The sequence below is a fragment of the Elephas maximus genome, chromosome 8, assembly GCF_024166365.1.
Source record: "Elephas maximus indicus isolate mEleMax1 chromosome 8, mEleMax1 primary haplotype, whole genome shotgun sequence".
NCBI lineage: Eukaryota > Metazoa > Chordata > Mammalia > Proboscidea > Elephantidae > Elephas > Elephas maximus.
Genome location: NC_064826.1, coordinates 46,382,817 through 46,404,077, shown reverse-complemented (window position 1 = coordinate 46,404,077; position 21,261 = coordinate 46,382,817). Strand labels below are relative to the sequence as shown.

The 21,261-nt window shown below is 39.3% G+C and overlaps 1 protein-coding gene across 8 annotated transcripts in view; it reads right to left on the bottom strand.

Moving 5' to 3' along the window:
- The window catches only part of NAPEPLD (N-acyl phosphatidylethanolamine phospholipase D), a 55,913-nt gene that overhangs the window by 2,930 nt on the left and 31,722 nt on the right, over positions 1-21,261 (bottom strand). For 7 of the 8 annotated variants that reach the window (XM_049893113.1, XM_049893118.1, XM_049893116.1 and 4 more), the window contains 3 exons: positions 15,728-16,374; positions 11,215-11,329; positions 3,013-3,326 (listed from right to left, as the gene is read on the bottom strand). In XM_049893113.1, the coding sequence (XP_049749070.1) occupies positions 3,198-3,326; positions 11,215-11,329; positions 15,728-16,374 (891 nt within the window). In that variant the 3' untranslated portion in view covers positions 3,013-3,197. Of the gene's footprint in view, positions 1-3,012; positions 3,327-11,214; positions 11,330-15,727; positions 16,375-16,861; positions 19,895-21,261 lie in introns of those variants that run through there. The other variant, XM_049893120.1, reaches the window with a different exon arrangement.

Here is a 21,261-nt window from a genome sequence, read left to right as displayed (position 1 = left end):
AATCTTTAATATCCTGCATATCGATTATGGATGCTAGATAATCAAAGAAAATGAAATTAGAGGACAAGACAGACTGAAAAAAAAAAAAACCCCACTGTCGTCAGGTTGACTCCGACTCATAGCGACCCTACAGGACAGAGTAGAACTGTCCCATATGGTTTCCAAGGAGCACCTGGTGGATTTGAACTGCCGATCTCTTGGTTAGCAGCCATAGCTCTTAACCACTATGCCGAGCATTTCCAAGACTGACTAGTAAATGGCGTTACAATGCATCTTAGACTGAATTGAGGGAAGAGAATGGATTTATCTTAATTTTTCAAAAACTATTACCTTCGCTTTCACATAAATCTCTCAAAATGTAACAAGTGAAAAATGATAACATGCACTTAACAGGGTCAGGAGATGAACATGAGTTGCGATAAACACTACAGTAGCTTGTGAGGAGGCCTAGAAAATGAGGCAGGTCCAATTAGAACATGGCAATTTAAGGTGCTTAAAGATCCTCAGTTAAATGGTACATTGTGAATACAAAAATGTTAAGGCTATTAATGGAGAAGAAATATTTAGGATATATTTGCTTCTGTAAGCAGAGGTAAGAGATGAATTTTCAGTTCAGTGTGCAGCAGCAAGGAAGATGGCTACAAGAATGTTGGCTAGTTACAGGGCAACGTGCCCCAAACTAACCCACCATAAACCTAACATCTTAATTCATATCTATTTCAATATTCCCTTTGAGTGAAAAGTTCATCTTGTACAATTTTTTTCCTGAAATTTTATGGGAAAATTGTGCTTCAGTATCCAGAAATCACATACATTATATACACACAGATTACATACACATGTCCCTTTTGACTGATTTGCTTCTTTGTAGATCAAAATGCTAAATTTAGGTAAAGATCATTTACATGTGTCTTGGCTGTTACTCGCCAAATGTACAAATTGAGCTAAAGCTGTTAGTCTTCAATGTATAGTGTCCTAATGTATATGCTTACATTTGCAACAGGACTCATTAGCAAAAGCGTTAGCCTATTTTCAGTTTTCAAATTTACCTGTCTACTAGGCAGTGGTATCTTAATTCGTTTTTCTCCCTTATATTTTCAAAGTGCTTTAAGAAAAAAAACACTTTATTATACTTCATATTTTTCGGAGGTAGGTCAAAATTATCCTCTTGCACGTGAGGAAATAGGCACAGTGAGCATAAGTGACTTTCAGGTTACACAAAAAATCCATGATAACAGCAGGATTAAAATTCAGATTTAGTGGCTAAATGCAGCATGCACCAAACCAAAAACAAAACCCATTGCCATTGAGTCGATTGCAACTCAGACTGTAGGACAGAGTAGAACTGCTCCCTAGGGTTTCCAAGGAGCACCTGGTGGATTCGAACTGTCGACCTTCTGGTCAGCAGCCAAACTCTTTGACACTACACCACCAGGGTTTCCGTGGCATGCGCATACATGTATAAATATATAAAATTACAGACTGCTACCTGTGTAGCATTTAGCATAGAAAGTCTATTTTGATTATTTTGTGTGAATGAAGGTTTCACTGAGACTTACAGGTCAGGAGGATAAAATGGGCCTCTAAGAGAATCTAATCCAGCTCCCTCATTTAGGAACGTTCAGATTAATCGAGTAAATAATGTTGTATGCCGTTAAGTCAATTCCGAATGAGTGACCCTACAGGACAGGGTAAAACTACCCCATAAGGTTTCCAAGGCTGTAATTGTTACGAGAGCAGATCTATGAATACAGGTCCGTTATTAGGACTAAAATTTAAGTCAGATGAAGCCCAAAGTCACCACATTTTTTATCACTAGCATTCCACACCGGCTTAATAAAAGGTAGAATCATGCCTTGTTAGGTTAGGTGCCGTGGGGTTGATTTCAACTCAGCAAACCCCTGTGGCAAAGAACTGCCCCAAAGGGTTTTCTAGGCTATAATCATTACAGGAGAACCGTGGTGGTGTAGCAGTTAAGTGCTATGGTTGCTAACCAAAAGGTGGGCAGTTCAAATCCACCAGGTGCTCCTTGGAAACTCTATGGGCAGTTCTACCCTATCCTATAGGGTTGCTATGAGTCACAACCAACTTGACAGCAATGGACTTTTTAAAAATCTTTACAGGAATAGATTGCAAGGTCTTTCTCCCTTGGAGCCTCAGAGTTGGTTCAGACCAACCACCTTTCAGTTGGCAACTGAGCGCTTAACTATTGCATCACCAGGGGTCCTTGAATCATGCTTGGGGTCATTTAATATAAAAATATAAGACATCTGAATCATGTAAAACAAAGTATTTATAAAATATATCCTACTGATAGATCCAAGAAATTAAAAAAAAGTGTATGTAAATGGAAAGAATAAAATACAATTCAAAGTGTATGGTCTATTAACATTTAAAACCCTCATTTATCTGTGTAAAGTATTATTTCCTTATAGCAGTATTTGTGCTTAGCAGATCTGACTTTCAGATTAAAATAGAAAATGTCTTAAATCATGTTCTTATCATCACACGCTTTCCCCTCTGGCCAAATCAGAGGGCTTTTGACTTGGGGGTTGCAGACATGCACTAGAATATACTGTCCCCCTCTTTTAAAAAAGTTAAGTCTTTAAAAAATGGTAACCTAGCCCAAACCCCTATGTCCCTATGTTTTTATGCTTTAAAAAAAATGACAACATTTGGCATATATACTAATATTGATAGAGCAAGAACTGCTCTGTCTATAAGCATGTGGGAATAAATTTCATCAATTACCATAATATGAATGTAAGAAACATGTTTATATGAATTGCAGGCCTCTGAAAAAAAACCTAGGTAGACAGTCTTGACTCACCTTGTACAACGCCCTGAAGAATAGACTATGAATGAGTCTTTAATACCAGTTTTTCATAACCTCAGAAAATTCCACTACAACTAAAGCATAGTGCTTTAGTAATTTCCATTGCAATGCTTATATCATTGATAGAAGATTTAAAATCCATATTAGCTAATTGATTATTTAAACAATCCACTCACCTTTACTTATATACACTGGCAATCATATTTAAGTAAGCAAGTTACTATACAAGACACGAAACACAATCTTAAAGAAGTTGTTTCCAAATATAAAAAAAATGTTGATGAATTTCTTAGTCTTTTCATTTGTTTTTCAAATTCAAATCAGATGAGACCTTTTTCATTAAAATCCCTTGTACTCATATTTATTTGACATTTTCATTGTCGGTATTTAGGTATCTTGATTCTCCATGATTCAAAACAAAAAAATCTTCAGTGTTAAGTCCGTATCTTTCTAGAGCTTCACGCAGTTTCACTCGCGGTTCTAAGTAATGCTGGCAAAGAGAAGGAAAACAAAAATGAAAAAAGATTAATAATATATATACTTGGAGGATATTTAAACATGAGTTCAAACTAAAATATCCAACAGACACCTACTTAATGTACTTCCTTTCAACTGAAATAGCAAATGAGTCAATCACATTTTCTAATACAGACTCCGTTGCTAAGTGAATAGAAACGTCAGTACTTATCAGTCCATGCGAACACAATGCATGTCAAATGTGGTGCCGTCTTAGATTGAACATCATTAGATTCAGTGAAATTTGATCACAATTTCACTATATGAAATTCCAGGCTAAATGGAATCAATGCCAAAGGTGACAGTAGAGAAAAATGTTATCAACATTTTGAAGAATACAGCAATCTGAGATGATACGTGTATGTAAGGAAAAGCTAGAGCAAAATCTCTAGCCAAATTTTGACACTGTAGTATACCTAACGAGAGGAACCTAGGCGGCATTTCCCTTTATTTCCTCCTCTTCATAAAAAAATCTAAATAAAAATGGAAGGCAGCATAGAATATGTATCAGAATGTGTTCACCACTCAAATGTTTTCCAAATAAACTTGGAATAGTTATTAACAGAGAAACTTTAAAACATAAAAGACAAATCTTTTTCATCAGTTACTTTTAAGAAATCATCAGTTCATCATCTCTTTACATTGTATAATAGTTTTTCCTTATTCAGAGAGTTTTTTCCCCCTAATTTCAATTATAAAAGTTGTAAAATATTGAAGTATTAAGCAGAAATAGAAGTCAAGCTGCCTCTCACCTAATCACCAGCGGGAAGTCTGTCAACGCTTCATGCAATAAATATCTTTTGAGCACCTAAGGTGCGTGCCAGACTAGTGAACCAAATAGACAAGACAAAAATGCTTGCGTTCATGGAGCTTATATTCTAATACAGAGATGGACAAGAAATGAATAAGAAAACAGGAAGAAGCGTGCAGCAGGAGAGCAAAGGTGGAGGTTTAATTAGTCCAGAAAGGCCTTCCTGAGAAGGTATCATTGAGCAGAGACCTAAAGGAGTAGATTGTAGGCAACTGTGACGACTAAGGCTTTCTTCCGAGTGTGATTAGAAGCTGCCAGGCCATCTGGCAGAGGAGTGGCATGATCTGATTCAAACTGCAACAATCACTGCCCTCTGCAGGGTTGTGAACAAACTTTAAGGGGCTGCATGATAGCAGCGAAGGTGGTGAGAAGCAGTCAAATTCTGAACGTAAACTGAAGGTTGAGCTGACAGTATTTGTGGAAGAAGTGGCTAGGGGATATGGGAGGAAGAAAAGGCTAGGAAAACTCCCAAGATGCTGGCCTGAGTAACTAGAAGGAGGGAGTTGCTATTTACTGAGATGGAGGAGAAACAAATTTAAGGAAAGATCAGGAAGTCTGGTTTTAGACTTATGTTCTAGGTGTAAATGGAAATCCAAGTGGAGATGTCAAATAGCCAGAGTTGGACATATAGTTGTGGATTGAAGGGGAGAACTCTGAGCTAAAGAGGAAGTCACAGTAATTCTTGAAGGCCAAGGTTTTTGATCTTTTCTCATTTTTTCCATCTCAGTAAAGACCACAACCATCTACCCAATTACTCAAGCTAAAAAAACTAGGAGTCATCCCTGATTGCTCTTTGAGCACAAATTTAATGAAAACACTATTACTTCAACTAAGTCAGTGATTTTATATATGTGTATGTGTGTGTGTGCACACTCGCACGTGTATATATATATATATATATGAGCCCTGGCGGTGCAATGGTTAAGCATTTGGCTGCTAACTGACATGCCGGCAGTTAGAACCCACCCAGAGACTCTGCTGGAGAAAGACCTGGCAATCTGGTCCTGTAAAGATTACAGCCTAGAAAATCCTACAGGGCAATTCTATCCTGTCACATGGCGTTGCTATGAGTGAAGAAACGTTGTTGTTGTTGTTGGGTGCCGTTGAGTCGGTTCCAACTCATAGCGACCCTATGCACAACAGAACAAAACACTGCCCAGTCCTGCGCCATCCTTACAATCGTTGTTATGCTTGAGCTCACTGTTGCAGCCACTGTGTCAGTCCACCTCGTTGAGGGTCTTCCTCTTTTCCGATGACCCTGTACTCTGCCAAGCATGATGTCCTTCTCCAGGGACTGATCCCTCCTGACAACATGTCCAAAGTATGTAAGACGCAGTCTCACCATCCTTGCCTCTAAAGGGTATTCTGGCCGCACTTCTTCCAAGACAGATTTGTTCGTTCTTTTGGCAGTCCACAGTATATTCATTATTCTTCGCCAACACCACAATTCAAAGGTGTCAACTCTTCTTCGGTCTTCCTTATTCATTGTCCAGCTTTCACATGCATATGATGTCATTGAAAATACCATGGCTTGGGTCAGGTGCACCTTAGTCTTCAGGGTGACATCTTTGCTCTTCAACACTTTGAAGAGGTCCTTTGCAGCAGATTTGCCCAATGCAACGCGTCTTTTGACTTCTTGACTGCTGCTTCCGTGGCTGTTGATTGTGGATCCAAGTAAAATGAAATCCTTGACAACTTCAGTCTTTTCTCCGTTTATCATGATGTTGTTCATTGGTCCAGTGGTGAGGATTTTTGTTTTCTTTATGTTGAGGTGTAACCCATACTGAAGGCTGTGGTCTTTGATCTTCATTAGTAAGTGCTTCAAGTCCTCTTCACTTTCAGCAAGCAAGGTTGTATCATCTGCATAATGCAGGTTGTTAATGAGTCTTCTTCCAATCCTGATGCCCTGTTCATCTTCATATAATCCAGCTTCTCGTATTATTTGTTCAATATACAGATTAAATAGGTATGGTGAAAGAATACAACCCCGACGTACACCTTTTCTGACTTTAAACCAATCACTATCCCCTTGTTCTGTCCAAACAACTGCCTCCTGATCTATGTAAAGGTTCCTCATGAGCACAATTAAGTGTTCTGGAATTCCCATTCTTCGCAGTGTTATCCATAGTTTGTTACGATCTACACAGTCGAATGCCTTTGCATAGTCAATAAAACACAGGTAAACATCCTTCTGGTATTCTCTGCTTTCAGCCAGGATCCATCTGACATCAGCAATGATATCCCTGGTTCCACATCCTCTTCTGAAACCGGCCTGAATTTCTGGCAGTTCCCTGTCAATATACTGCTGCAACTGTTTTTGAATGATCTTTAGCAAAATTTTGCTTGCACGTGATATTAATGATATTGTTCTATAATTTCCACATTCGGTTGGATCACCTTTCTTGGGAATAGGCATAAATATGGATCTCTTCCAATCAGCTGGCCAGGAAGCTGTCTTCCATATTTCTTGGCATAGACGAGTGACAGCCTCCAGTGCTGCATCTGTGTGTTGAAACATCTCAATTGATATCCCATCAATTCCTGGAGCCTTGTTTTTTGCCAGTGCCCTCAGAGCAGCTTGGACTTCTTCCTTCAGTACCAATGGTTCCTGATCATATGCCACCTCTTGAAATGGTTCAGCATCAACTAATTCTTTTTGGTATAATGACTGTGTATTCCTTCCATCTTCTTTTGATGCTTCCTGTGTCGTTTCATGTTTTCCCCATGGAATCCTTCAGTATTGCAACTAGAGGCTTAAATTTTTTCTTCAGTTCTTTCAGCTTGAGAAACGCTGAGCGTGTTCTTCCCTTTCGGTTTTCCATCTCCAGTTCTTTGTACATGTCATTATAATACTTTACTTTGTCTTCTCGAGAGGCCCTTTGAAATCTTCTGTTCAGTTCTTTTACTTCATCAATCTTCCAAGAAACATTATATATATATATGAAATTGGCACCATGTATAGAGTGTTGTTGTTGTTCTTGGGTGCGAGGAATTGGTTTTGACTCATAGCGATCCTATGTACAACAGAGCAAAACACTGCCGGTCCTATGCCATCCTCACAATCACTGTAATGCTTGAACCCATTGTTACAGCCACTGTGTCAATCCATCTCATTGAGGGTCTCCACTTTTTCACTGACCCTCTACTTTAGCAAGCATGATGCCCTTCTCCAAGAACTAATCCTTCCTGATAACATGTCCAAAGTACGTGAGACAAAGTCTCAGAATTCTTGCTTCTAAGGAGCATTCTGGTTGTACTTCTTCCAAGACAGATTTGTTTGTTCTTCTGCCAGTCTACGTTATATTCAATATTCTTTGCCAACACCATAATTCAAAGGCATCAATTCTTCTTTGGTCTTCCTTATGCATTATCCAGCTTTCTGATGCATAGGAGTCAACTGAAGATACAATGGCTTGGGTCAGGTGCACCTTAGCCCACAAAGTGACATCCTTGCTTTTTAACATGTGAAAGAGGTCTTTTACAGGAGATTTGCCCAATGCAATACATTGTTTGAGTTCCTGACTGCTCCTTCAATGGGCATTGACCGTAGATTCCAGTAAAATGAAATACTTGACAGCATCAATCTTTTCTCCATTTATCATGACGTTGCTTATTGGTCCAGGTATGAGGATTTTTGTTTGCTTTATGTTTAGGTGTAATTCATACGGAAGGCTATAGTCTTTGACCTTCATCAATTAACTGCTTCAAGTGCTCTTCACTTTCAACAATCAAGGTGGTGTCATCTGCATATTGCAGATTGTCAGTGAGTCTTCCTCCAATCCTGATGCCATGTTCTTCTTCATATAGTCCAGCTTCTCAGATTATTTGATCAGCATACAGATTGAATTAAGTACGGTGAAAGGATACAACCCTGACACACACCTTTCCTGCCTTTAAACCATGCAGTCTCCCTTTGTTCTGTTCAAATAACTGCCTCTTGTTCTACGGACAGGGTCCCCATGAGCACAATTATGTGTTCTGGGATTTCCATTCTTTGCAATGTTATCCGTAATTTATTACGATCCATACAGTCGAATGACTTTGCATAGTCAATAAAACACAGGTAAACATCTTCCTGGTATTCCTTTCTTTCAGCCAAGATCCATCTGACATCAGCAATTCTGACAGTTCCCTTTCGATGTATTGCTGCAACTGCTTTTGAATAACCTTCAGCAAAATTTTACTTGTGTGTGGTGGTATGAATGGAAACCCTGGTCGCATAGTGGTTAAGTGCTACAGCTGCTAACCAAAAGGTCAGCAGTTCAAATCCACCAGGTGCTCCTTGGAAACTCTATGGGGCAGTTCTACCCTGCCCTGTAGGGTCGCTATGAGTCAGAATCGGCTCGACGGCAGCAGGTTTCGTTTGGGTTTTTTGGTGGTATGAATGATATTCTTTGATAATTTCCTAATTCTGTTGAATCACTTTCCTTTGGAATGGGCACACATATGGATCTCTTCCAGTTGGTTGGCCAGGTAGCTAGCTATCTTCCAAATTTCTTGGCGTAGATGAGTGAGCACCTCCAGTGCTGCAATCTGTTGAAAAATCTCAGTTGGTATCCATCAATTCCTGGAGCCTTGTTTTTCTTAATGCCTATTTTTTTAACAGGTTTGCAGTGCAGCTTGGTCTTCTTCCATCAATACCATCAGTTCTTGATTGTATGTTACCTCCTGAAATGGCTGAACATCAACCATTTCTTTTTGGTACAGTGACTCTCTGTATATTCCTTTCACCTTCTTTGGATGCTTCCTGAGTCATTCAATATTTTCCCTTTAGAATCCTTCAATATTGCAACTTGAGGCTTGGATTTTTTTTCTCCAGTTCTTTCACCTTAAGATATGCCAACTGTATTCTTTCCTTTTGGTTTCCTAACTCCAGGTCTTTGCACATTTCATTATAAGTTTGTCTTCTCAAGCCACCCTTTGAAATCTTCTGTTCAGCTCTTCATCATTTCTTCCATTCCCTTTAGCTACTCTACGTTCAAGAGCAAGTTTCACAGTCTCTTCTGAAATCCATTTTAGTCTTTTCTTTCTTTCCTGTCTTTTTAATGACCTTTTGCTTTCTTCTGATATGATGTCCTTGATGTCATTCCACAACTCATCTGGTCTTCAGTCATTAGCGTTCAATGTGTCATATCTATTCTTGAGATGGTCTCTAAACTCAGGTGGGACGCTCAAAGTCATATTTCGGCTCTCATGACCTTGCTCTAATTTTTTCGGCTTCAACTTGAAGTTGCATATAAGCAATTGATGGTCTCTTTCACAGTCGGCCCCTGGCCTTGTTCTGACTGATGATATTGAGCTTCCCCATCATCTATTTCCACAGATGCAGTTGATTTGATACTTGTGTATTCTATCTGGTGAGGTCCACGTATTTGTTGCCATTTATGTCGTTGAAAAAAGGTATTTGCAATGAATAAGTAGTTGGTCTCGTGAAATTCTATCATGCAATCTCCAGCTTTGTTTCTATCACCAAGGCCATATTTTCCAACTACTGATCCTCTTTCTGTTTCCAACTTTCACATTCCAATCACCAGTAATTATCAATGCTTCTTGATTACATGTTTGATCAATTTCAGACTGCAGAAGTTGGTAAAAATCTTCAATTTCCTCACCTTTGGCCTTTGTGGCTGATGCATAAATATGAATAACAGTCATATTAACTGGGCTTCCTTGTATGTGTATGGATATTATCCTATCACTGACAGGGCTGTTTTCAGCACAGATCTTGAAGTGTTATTTTTGCCAATGAATGTGACGCCATTCCTCTTCAATTTGACATTCCCGGCTTAGTAAACCATATGATTAGAGTAGTAGGCCACTAGAAACTAGTCTCAAACCTCACCCTTCTCCAAACATACATACGTACATATTCATTCATATTCTCATTCATTCTCCACCACTCTCTGAGTTGCTTATTTATTTATTCCATTCTGTCCCCCAATAGTGTGGCTAAGAGTTGCTGCATCGTAAGATGGGAATTTTGATGGTAGAACGGAGTGGTTAAGAAAGATAGTAGATAATTTTGGAACAAATTCCATCTTAGGGAGAGGGCAGGCCAGAATGAAAACAAAGGAGGAATCCTTAGAACCACATGAAAACTCTGGGTTCTAGCAGAGAGTCCCTGGGATGTAGAAGATGCCACAGAAAGCAATGTGGGAGAAGCCCAGTTCTAACCATCCATTTCTAAATTTTGCTTGGGGCAGTCCCTGAGTCCAGGAAAGGATGACAGCTTTATGCTAACCTCCTCTTGATAGAACTTGGCTAGTAGCAGAGTTCTAGGGTTTAGCTACCTTAAGGTAAAATCAACTTTTCTGTATTAGTCTGGGAATAAAACCACCATTTATCCCAATGCTTTACCCACAGCAGATATGAATCAATGTTTACTGAATAACATATTTCTAAAAAGTTCCAACTGTCCATCTAGCTTTCCTTCCCCCATTTCCCTCCAAGCCACCCTTACTCCCACTAAACTGACTCCTCACTATTGCCCATACTTGCTGCCTCCAATCCTATGCTTGCCCTTTTGTCCTCTGGAAATGTCCTCCGTGCCTTCTCACAGCCAAGTTCAAATGTCACCTCTGCCATGAAGCTCCCCCAATCCCTCCAGTCAGTTACAGACTCTGACCAAGACCATTTTATCCGTCCCATGCTTGCACCATCTAGGCTTATCAACAACTGTGTTACAGTTATTATGTACAAGTCCTATATCTTCTGCTACAATGAAAGCCTCCCTGGAGAGAGAAGACATGAATGGTTCATTTTTCCATTTCCCACAGATTACACACACAGATTTTTGGTTATATAAAAACATGCTTCATTAACTGTAGAAATAACCCAAAAGAACAGCATGCAAGGAGGTTTTTTTTTTTTTTTAATTGTATCTAAACATTATGTTATTAATTAATATGATTCATCATCTTAATTCATGTGATGACTCTGAAGGTTCTGATGTGCAGTCTGGTCTCTGAAAATGCTTGTAGGGTTCGGTGATGCCTGAATCCTATTATAGGTCAAACACAAAAAGGCAGCTATTTTTTAATCACAAACTCACCTCATTTGCTAAGGCAAAAGTTCCCCAGTGAATTGCCACCGATTTCTTTGTTTGAACATCAATGTGGATCCTTACAGCTTCTTCTGGGTCTACATGCTGGTATTTCATAAACCACCTGAAAAAACACAGCAATTCATTAAGTCTGGCCTTTAAAATAAACTCTCAATTACTGCTTCATCTAATTATCCTTGACATTTCTGCACAGGAATAAATCATAGTAGATAAAAATCCATCTCCCTGAGTCCACCTTTCTGCTGGGGGTTGAGGGGTGGGAACGAGCAAAAATCTCTCTTGTACAAACTGCTATACCCCATTGCTGTTGAGAAGATTCAGACTCATAGCAACCCTTATAGGACAGAGTAAAACTGCCCCATAGGGTTTCCAAGGAGTGGCTGGAATATTCAAACTGCCAACCTTTTGGTTAGCAGCCAAATGCTTAGCCACTATGCCACCAGGGTTCCACAAATTGCTATACTACAGATAAATCTGAAGCAAAACTTTCATCTATACATATAGTAAGATTTTGTTTCATGTATATTTTTATTTTACCAACGATTTATTCTGAAGAGATGCCTTACTATTGCCTTTAAAAGTAGATGTTTTTCGGCAAAGAAGTTTTCTGAATAAACTGAATGCTTTGAAGGCCAGTGTAGCAGGGGCAGGGGTTTGGGGACCATGATTTCAGCGGACATCTAAGTCAACTGGCATAATAAAATCTATTAACACAACGTTCTGCATCCCACTTTGAAGAGTGGCGCCTGGGGTCTTAAACGCTAGCAAGCAGCCATCTAAGATGCATCAATTGGTCTCAACCCACCTGGATCAAAGGAGAATGAAGAACACCAAGGACACAAGGTAATTATGAGCCCAAAAGACAGAAAGGGCCACATGAACCAGAGACTACATCATCCTGAGACCAGAAGAACTGGACGGTGCCCGGCTACAACCCATGACCGCCCTGACAGGGAACACTACAGAGAACCTCTGAGGGAGCAGGAGAGCAGTGGGATGCAAACCCCAAATTCTTGTAAAAAGACCAAACTTAATGGTCTGACTGAGATTGGAAGGACCCCAGCGGTCATGGCCCCCAGACCTTCCGTTGGCCCAAGACAGGAACAATTCCCAAAGCCAACTCTTCAGACATGGATTGGACTGGATAATCGGTTGGAGAGGGATCAGGTGAACACTTGAGACTATGTTGGCAACTCCTGCCTGGAGGGGAGATGAGAGGGTAGAGGGGGTTAGAAGCTGGAGGAATGGACACGAAAAGAGAGAGTGGAGGGAGAGAGTGGGCTGTCTCATTAGGGGGAGAGTAATTGGGAGTATGTAGCAAGGTGTATATAAGTTTTTATGTGAGAGACTGACTTGATTTGTAAACTTTCACTTAAAGCACAATAAAAATTAAAAAAAAAAGGTAGATGTTTTTCAGCCCTAGATATGAATCAAGGTAAAGAACTGGAAGCCAGAACTCCAATTGCAAATAAACCTGAACAACCTGCTGAAACAAATTTTTAAAATCTGCTAAAGCAAAAAGCAAACAAAAATTAGGTATAATATTCAAACACTGGAAGCAAAAAAACCCAACGGCTATTCAAGGAATTTTATTTAAACATCATAAAACTAAACAATAAGTTGTCTGGTTTGGCAAGAACTGAGAGAACAAGGGGGAATAATGGGTAATGAGACCAACAGGTATGTTAGAGATACTGAAAGGCTGCCTTGAAAAGAAAAAGGGCTCTGGAGGCAGAGGCCCGGGTGTGAATCCAGCTCTACCAACCAGTTTCTGGAATGGCTTTGGAAAGCCCCTTCAAATTCTCTGAGCTTTGGTTTCCTTGTCCATGAAAGAGAAGTTATAGCCACCTTACAAGTTCATTAGGAAACCCTGACGGCATAGTGGTTAAGTACTACAGCTGCTAACCAAAAAAGTTGGGAGTTCGAATCCAGCAGGTGCTCCTTGGAAACACTATGGGGTAGTTCTACCCTGTCCTATAGGGTCGACTCTACAGCAATAGGTTTGGTTTTGGGTTTTTACAAATTCATTGTGAGGATTAGACAAGACAAACTTTATGAAAGCATCAGGTACAGTGCCTGCTTCATAGAATTCTCACAAAAGAATAATGACTTGCCATAATCAATACTTAGGAGAATTATTATTTCTGATACAAAGGAAAAATGTACTGTCTATAAGCAATGCTTTGCTTTCCAAGCTAAGTTTAGGGGAGAAAAAACAACACTGTCTTCACTTTATTTCTATCCCCAGCCTGCTACTGCCTACTACTGCCGACTAAAGCTAGAGTTAAGACTAATGAATATGACTCAGCCTAGGTGCTTCTGCACTTTATAGAACACATTATGGAAAGTTTATCCATTTGCAGCAGTTACAGGGCTGTTATTTACTGTTAGGAGGGGCTGGGCCCTATGGGAACCCAAAAACAAAGCCGCTATGTTCGCCTCAACAATTAGATCTGTTGAGAAGTACTGTTCTGCCACATCTCCTAGCACTGGGAATTCAGGGCAGGATGAAATGGGTTTTGGTATTAAAAACTATACATCAAAGGGATAGACATATTCCCTTCTACTGTGTGTCTATCTGAAACAAATTTAAAATATTTACTCTAGTGCAGAAATTAAAACAAAAACTTAAAATCATAACTGACTTAGGTAGGCTCCCCAGTGACAGCAGATCCCAAAGGTAAGAACTCAACGTTCCAAAGCTATCATGGGAAGTTGTTCTTGGTGCGATTATGTTACACTTACATAGTGCTTTGAACTTCTGTTGAATAAAAAAAAAAAAAAATGGATAACCTTATTTCTAAAGCTCTTAGTACTGACCAAAGCAAAGGGTTATACAGTAGAGGTTACCATGATTAAATTCTTAGAGCAAATGGTCCTCCCTGTCCTCCTCCCACCAAAAGGCTGCAATGAAAGCAGAAAGGGGGAATTATGGGAGCAAATTTGCTGTGGTTTGGCTGTACCAAGTTATATCAATTCTTCTTTTATTTAAATCACATTCTATAAAATACTACATATGAACTTTTTCCAATTACAAATAAGAGACATTCTAATATATTAAGAACATATGTTGAGTAGAGCCCAGTACCATATGAAACTGATTTGTAACAGTTCAAAAAAAATTTTTTTTAGATGTTTTTGGAGGTTTCATTAGAATTTTAATTATTTAAAGGGAAAAGTAAAATGCAAGCAATAATACTGGTTTACAATAATTTTAAAAATTATTAGAAATCAAGGAAATAAAAAAGGTAAAAATACCTAGCACCCAAAATAAAGAAACTACGAATAAACATGAAAGTGAGAAATAAACATTAATAAAGTTAGGGAATAAATAGTTTTGGTGAACTTAAAAAGTTAACATTTAAACAAGCCTAACAAAATCAGATGAAAGATCAGATTTGTTCAATTCATCTAAGTGCTAGAGAAACACTTGTTCTTCTGCTTATTTAAAAAAAAAAAAAAAAAATAGTTGCCACAGAGTTGATGCTGACTTTCTGACTCATGGTAACTCCATGCGTGTCACAGAACTGTACTCCACAGGGTTTTCAATGTCTGGTTTTTTGGAAGTAGACTGCCAGGCCTTTCTTTCAAGATACCTCTGAGTAGACTCAAACTGCCAACCTTCAGTTAGCAGCCATGTGTTAACAATTTGCACCATCTAGGAATTGCCTAAATAAACACATTTGTATGTATCTGTGTTTGCACATTAGAATAAAATTTTTTTTTAATGTTTTATTATCCTTTACATTGTTACTCTTGGTATTTATTTCTTTACCTGTACATATAAACCAGAGTTGACTGAAATCTAACAGAATTGTTTGAAATCTCTTCTCTTTTCCATAAGTAAACAATATTAAGAAAAAGAGACAGTGGACAAAGTCTCCTAGGTGTCAAATGATAGCATGGCCTTTAGTTGCTCTGAAGATACGTGATAAGTACGTAGAGGTCGGGTTGGAGAGGCAGTGCTGAGTTGCCAAATTCACTTCTGGGCTGACTGAAATAAGACCATCACAGACAACTCTTGGTATAGGCCAATTCCACGGTTTCTCTCTCTGGTAAATAAGGGGAGTTGCAGGACAGGGGATCAGCACATATAAGTCATAGAGGGAAAAGCAGTTATAGAAAGTATCCTCAATGCGAAAGGAAGAACAAGAGTTAGACTTGATTACTGACTGCTCATAGTTGAGTTGGAATGATATATGAACTTCTGAGTACTCACAGTAATTCTTTAAACCTTGGTCCTTTTTTTTTGATAGTACCAGTTCTGATTTTGAGTAATTATTTAACTGATATGACTGTGATTAAATTATTTTAAAATTAAAAAAAAAAAAACTAATTGCAGTTGACTCACCAAGCTCCAACCAATGTATAACAAGATCCACAATTAAAATCACAAATCATTAAGTAACATAAAATCATAACTACTTTACTTTTAAATTCAGTTAAGTCATTATGTAGTAGGAATATTTTCTTTTAGGTCAGCTTTTGGAAGTCTACATACCTTGGTTCATAAGCTCCAATGGGAATAGCTGCCAGGTCAAAAGGTCCAAATCTTTTTCCTATCTCTTCAAAAGCCGTACAATAACCAGTATCTCCTGCAAAAAAAAATCTATTCCAAGGCCCCAAGACAGACCAGCTGCCCCACAGAACCTTATTATCATCCGTTAGAGTCCTCTTACACCAGTGCTGGGAAGGTGTAAAGACAAAGGTGACATTATCATGTCTGGGGACACAATTCTCCTCCCACCAGTCCAGCTCAATCACATCCTCACAGCCACATTTTTGCATCCAGTCAAGGAGACCCAAAGGCACAAACCACCTCAACTCGTTACCAAATCGTTCGTTCAGAGCAATGACAGAATTATAGTCCAGGTGGTCATAGTGGTTGTGACTGATAAGAACGGCGTCTATTGGGGGGAGGTCACTTATTGTACATGGAGGGTGACAAAAGCGCTTTGGACCCATCCACTGAAATGGTGATGCGCGATGGCTGAAGATGGGGTCCGTAAGAAATATGAGCTCATCCATTTCCACCATTACCGTTGCATGTCCCAGCCATGTGACTCTTAAGCCAGCTTCCCTCACTCCAGCTTCCTCAGGGTCATTGATAAAATACGGTCTAACCACGGGGAGTTCTTTATCAAGTTCCTATGTATAAAAAGAAAGAAAAAGCAGCACTTAGGGGGAAAAAACATATTTCATCACAGAACATATTTTGAACTAAATTATAGAGAGGAGGGCTGTTTTGGGGGAACTAAAGTCATTCAATAAGCTTGCTATTTTTGCTTTTGTCTTAAAAATGCATGTTTAACTTCTTTCTTTCAAGTCTGAATCTGACTTGATAATCATGATAATGTAATAATGTAAGGTATCCTTGGTCCCAAATGCAATGGGCAAAAGGAAAATTAAATTGAAAACTTTGAAGACAGCTCAAGTCATTAAAAGCTTTTTTAAAGTAGTTCCAGAAGTAGACTGGCCTAAGCAAAAAAAAACAAAACCCATTGCCATTGAGTCAATTCTGACTCAGAGTGACCCTATGCTGCTGTTGTTGTTAGATGCCGTGGAGTTGGTTCTGACTCGTAGTGACCCTATGCACAACAGAACAAAACACTGCCCCATCCTGTGCTATACTTACAATCATTGTTATGCGTGAGCTCATTGTTGCAGCCACTGTGTCAATCCACCTTGTTGAGGGTATTCCTCTTTTCCACTGACGCTGTAATTTGCCAAGCATGATGTCCTTCTCCAGGAACTGATCCCTCCTGACAACATGTCCAAAGTATGTAAAACGCAGTCTCGCCATCCTTGCTTTTAAGAGGCATTCTGGTTGTACTTCTTCTAAGACAGATTTGTTCGTTCTTTTGGCAGTCCATGGTATATTCAATATTCTTCGCCAACACCACAATTCAAAGGTGTCAACTCTTCTTCAGTCTTCCTTATTCATTGTACAGCTTTCACATGCATATGGTGCAACCGAAAATACCATGGCTTGGGTCAGGCGCACCTTAATCTTCAAGGTGACATCTTTGTTTTTTAACACGTTAAAGAGGTCCTTTGCAGCAGATTTACTCAATGCAATGCGTCTTTTGATGTCTTGATTGCTGCTTCCATGGCTGTTGATTGTGGATCCAAGTAAAATGAAATCCTTGACAACTTCAATCTTTTCTCTGTTTCTTATGATGTTGCTCATGGGTCCAGTTGTGAGGATTTTTATTTTCTTTATGTTGAGGTGTAATCCATACTGAAGGCTATGGTCTTTGATTTTCATGAGTAAGTGCTTCAAGTCCTCTTCACTTTCAGCAAGCAAGGTTGTATCATCTGCATAATGCAGGTTGTTAATGAGTTTTCCTCCAATCCTGATGCCCCGTTCTTCTTCATATAGTCCGGCTTCTCGTATTATTTCCTCAGCATACAGATTGAATAGGTATGGCGAAAGGATACAACCCTGACGCATACCTTTCCTGACTTTCAACCACACAGTATCCCCCTTGTTCTGTCCGAACAACTGCCTCCTGATCTATGTAAAGGTTCCTCATGAGTACAATTAAGCGTTCTGGAATTCCCATTCTTCGCAATGTTATCCATAGTTTGTTACAATCTACACAGTCGAATGCCTTTGCATAGTCAATAAAACACAGGTAAACATCCTTCTGGTATTCTCTGCTTTCAGCCAGGATCCATCTGACATCAGCAATGACATCCCTGGTTCCATGTCCTCTTCTGAATCCAGCCTGAATTTCTGGCAGTTCCCTGTTGATATACTGCTGTAGGTGTTTTTGAATGATCTTCAGCAAAATTTTGCTTGCATGTGATATTAATGATATTGTCCTATAATTTCAACATTCGGTTGGATCACCCTTCTTGGGAATAGGCATAAATATGGATCTCTTCCAGTCGGTTGGCCAGGAGGCTGTCTTCCATATTTCTTGGCATAGACGAGTGAGCACCTCCAGCGCTACATCTGTTTGTTGAAACATCTCAATTGATATTCCATCAATTCCTGAAGCCTTGTTTTTCGCCAGTGCCTTCAGAGCAGCTTGGACTTCTTCCTTCAGTACCAACAGTTCCAGATCATATGCCACCTCTTGAAATGTTTGAACATCAACTAATTCTTTTTGGTATAATGACTCTGTGTATTCCTTCCATCTTCTTTTGATGCTTCCTGCGTCATTTAATATTTTCCCCATAGAACCCTTCACTACTGCAACTTGAGGCTTGAATTTTTATTTCAGTTCTTTCAGCTTGAGAAACGCCGAGTGTGTTCTTACCTTTCGGTTTTCTATCTCCAGTTCTTTGCACATGTCATTATAATACTTTACTTTGTTCTCTCGAGACGCCCTTTGAAATCTTCTGTTCAGTTCTTTTACTTCATCAACTCTTCCTCTTGATTTAGCTGCTCGACGTTCGAGAGCAAGTTTAAGAGTCTCCTCTAACATCCATATTGGTCTTTTCTTTCTCTCCTGTATTTTCCATGACCTCTTGCTTTCTTCATGGATGATGTCCTCGATGTTATTCCACAACTTGTCTTGTCTTCCATCACTAGTGTTCAATGCATCAAATCTATTCTTCAGATGCTCTCTAAATTCAGGTGGGATATACTCAAGGTCATATTTTGGCTCTTGCGGACTTACTCTGATTTTCTTCATTTTCTGCTTGAACTTGCATATGAGCAATTGATGATCTGTTCCACAGTCAGCCCCTGGCCTTGTTCTGACTGATGATATTGAGCTTTTCTATCGTCTCTTTCCACAGATGTAGTGAATTTGATTTCTGTGTGTTCCATCTGGCAAGGTCCATGTGTATAGTAGCCACTTACGTTGGTGAAAGAAGGTATTTGCAATGAAGTCATTGGTCTTGCAAAATTCTATCATTCAATGAGGAATGGTGTTGCATACATCTTCAAAAAGAACGTTTCAAGATCTATCCTGAAATGCAACTCTGTCAGTGATAGGATAATATCCATACGCCCACAAGGAAGACCAGTTAATACGACTATTACTCAAATTTACGCACCAACCACTAGGGCCAAAGATGAAGAAACAGAAGATTTTTATCAGCTGCTGCAGTCTGAAATTGATCAAACATGCAATCAAGATGCATTGATAATTACTGGTGATTGGAACGCGGAAGTTGGAAACAAAGAAGAAGGATCAATAGTTGGAAAATATGGCCTTGGTGACAGAAACAATGCTGGAGCGACCCTATAGGACAGAGTAGAACTGCCCCATAGGGTTTCCAAGGAGCACCTGGTGGATTTGACCTGCTGATCTTTTGGTTAGCAGCCGTAGCTCTTAACCATTACACCACCAGGCTTTCCAGACTGGCCCAGATGCAGTCATTTTGTTATTGCTATTTTACTCGGCTCGTGTATTTGCTGCTCAAAACCGTCTCAGAAGCTGGTCAGCCCCTAGAAAGAAAGCTTATGACCATTTGTAGGTGTTGGATTTCAGATACGAATCTGACTTTCTGAGTGCACAGAACTCACAGCAAATCACTGTGATGATTCTTGGGCAAATCACAGTCACAGATGGTTCTCCTCATTCCATATCCTTAAGATTTTCTACCACTGATAACAACAAAAGCAAAACATGGTTCCTGCTTGTGAGAAGTTGATCACTTTTGAGCGGAAATAGATGTAAAACAATACTACAACAAAATGTGGTAAATATTATTCCTTTGGTTATTTTAGATTTTATCCTTGGATCAAGCCAGACACCCCCTCCCCCTCCCCCCCAAAAGCACTTCTGGCCTTTTACAAACCTGCTTTTACTGAACTGTGCTTTGGTATTTCTGTATCAAGGTCTCCTACAGGAAGCTGTCTTTAAACTTGCAGTGCATGTATGGTAGGGCTGTTGTTGAAGACTTGGCACCACCTCCCACTCACCCCTGAAACATTTCTTGCAATTCTCAGTAACAGTAACAACTCTTCTTTCCCCCAAGTAACTGCATGAGTGCCATTGGGAAGACTCCAACAGTTCACGTTTCCCTTTTTGCTTTGTCTTTGGAGTCCCTGGGTGGCACAAATGGTTAAGTGCTCGACTACTAACCAAAAGGTTGACAGTTCAAATTCAACCAGAGGTGCCTCAAAAGAAAGGCCTGGCAATCTACATCTAAGACGTCACAGCCTTGAAAACCCTATGGAGCAGTTCTACTCTAACACACATGGAGTCACCATGTCTCATAACTGATTCGATGGCAACTGATAAGGAAGTTCTGAACAAAAGCTGAGACCACCTTCAGCAATGCGCAGCAGGAATGATAGAATAATATATTTATGTATTCATTTATGGCTGTATTTTATTTTTCTACTCTAATAGTCCATCTGCTCTTTAATGCTCATCCATTTGTTTTTATGCTGCCACTTATACTTTTATAAGTTAATGCAAATTTTGGGAAAAGTGTGGTATTGCATAAGTAAATAAAATACAAGGCATGCTATAGTCTAATAAGAAGGAATAAAGAGCCCACTTGCCAAAGACACCACAACACAGTCACTTGGGAGTTCCTGAATGATGAGAAATTCATGAAGCAGGGTTTCTTTTTGGGATGATGAAAATGTGTTAAGTTAGATTGTGGTGATAGTTGCACAACTCTGTGAGTATACTAAAACTCACAAAACTGTACATGTTAAATGGGTCAATTGTATGGTATGTAAATTTAGTATCAATAAAGCTGTTCAAGAAAAAGAGAAAAAAAGGTGCTGATAAGAGATGTGAATTGAGTAGTCACACTTTTTCATGCTCCTTTCTTCCTGCTGTGTTGCTTCTATGCCCATCAGGAAACAGCAGCTTAAAGAATATGATTTCTAGCACTACTGACCCATAAAATGCAAAGCACTAAAATTTTCAACTGAGCTCCCCAGAAGAAAAATTCATTTTTTACTTTCTATCCTTATCACCAGAGTTTGAAAAACATATAGAATGAGGGAGGAAGGACATGCTTATTTATTTCAGGAAAATCAAGCATTCACTTGGCATTTTCCTAGCTAGATCAGGATTTTCCTGACTAGTCATCTTTTTTGAAAGCTGCCAAAAG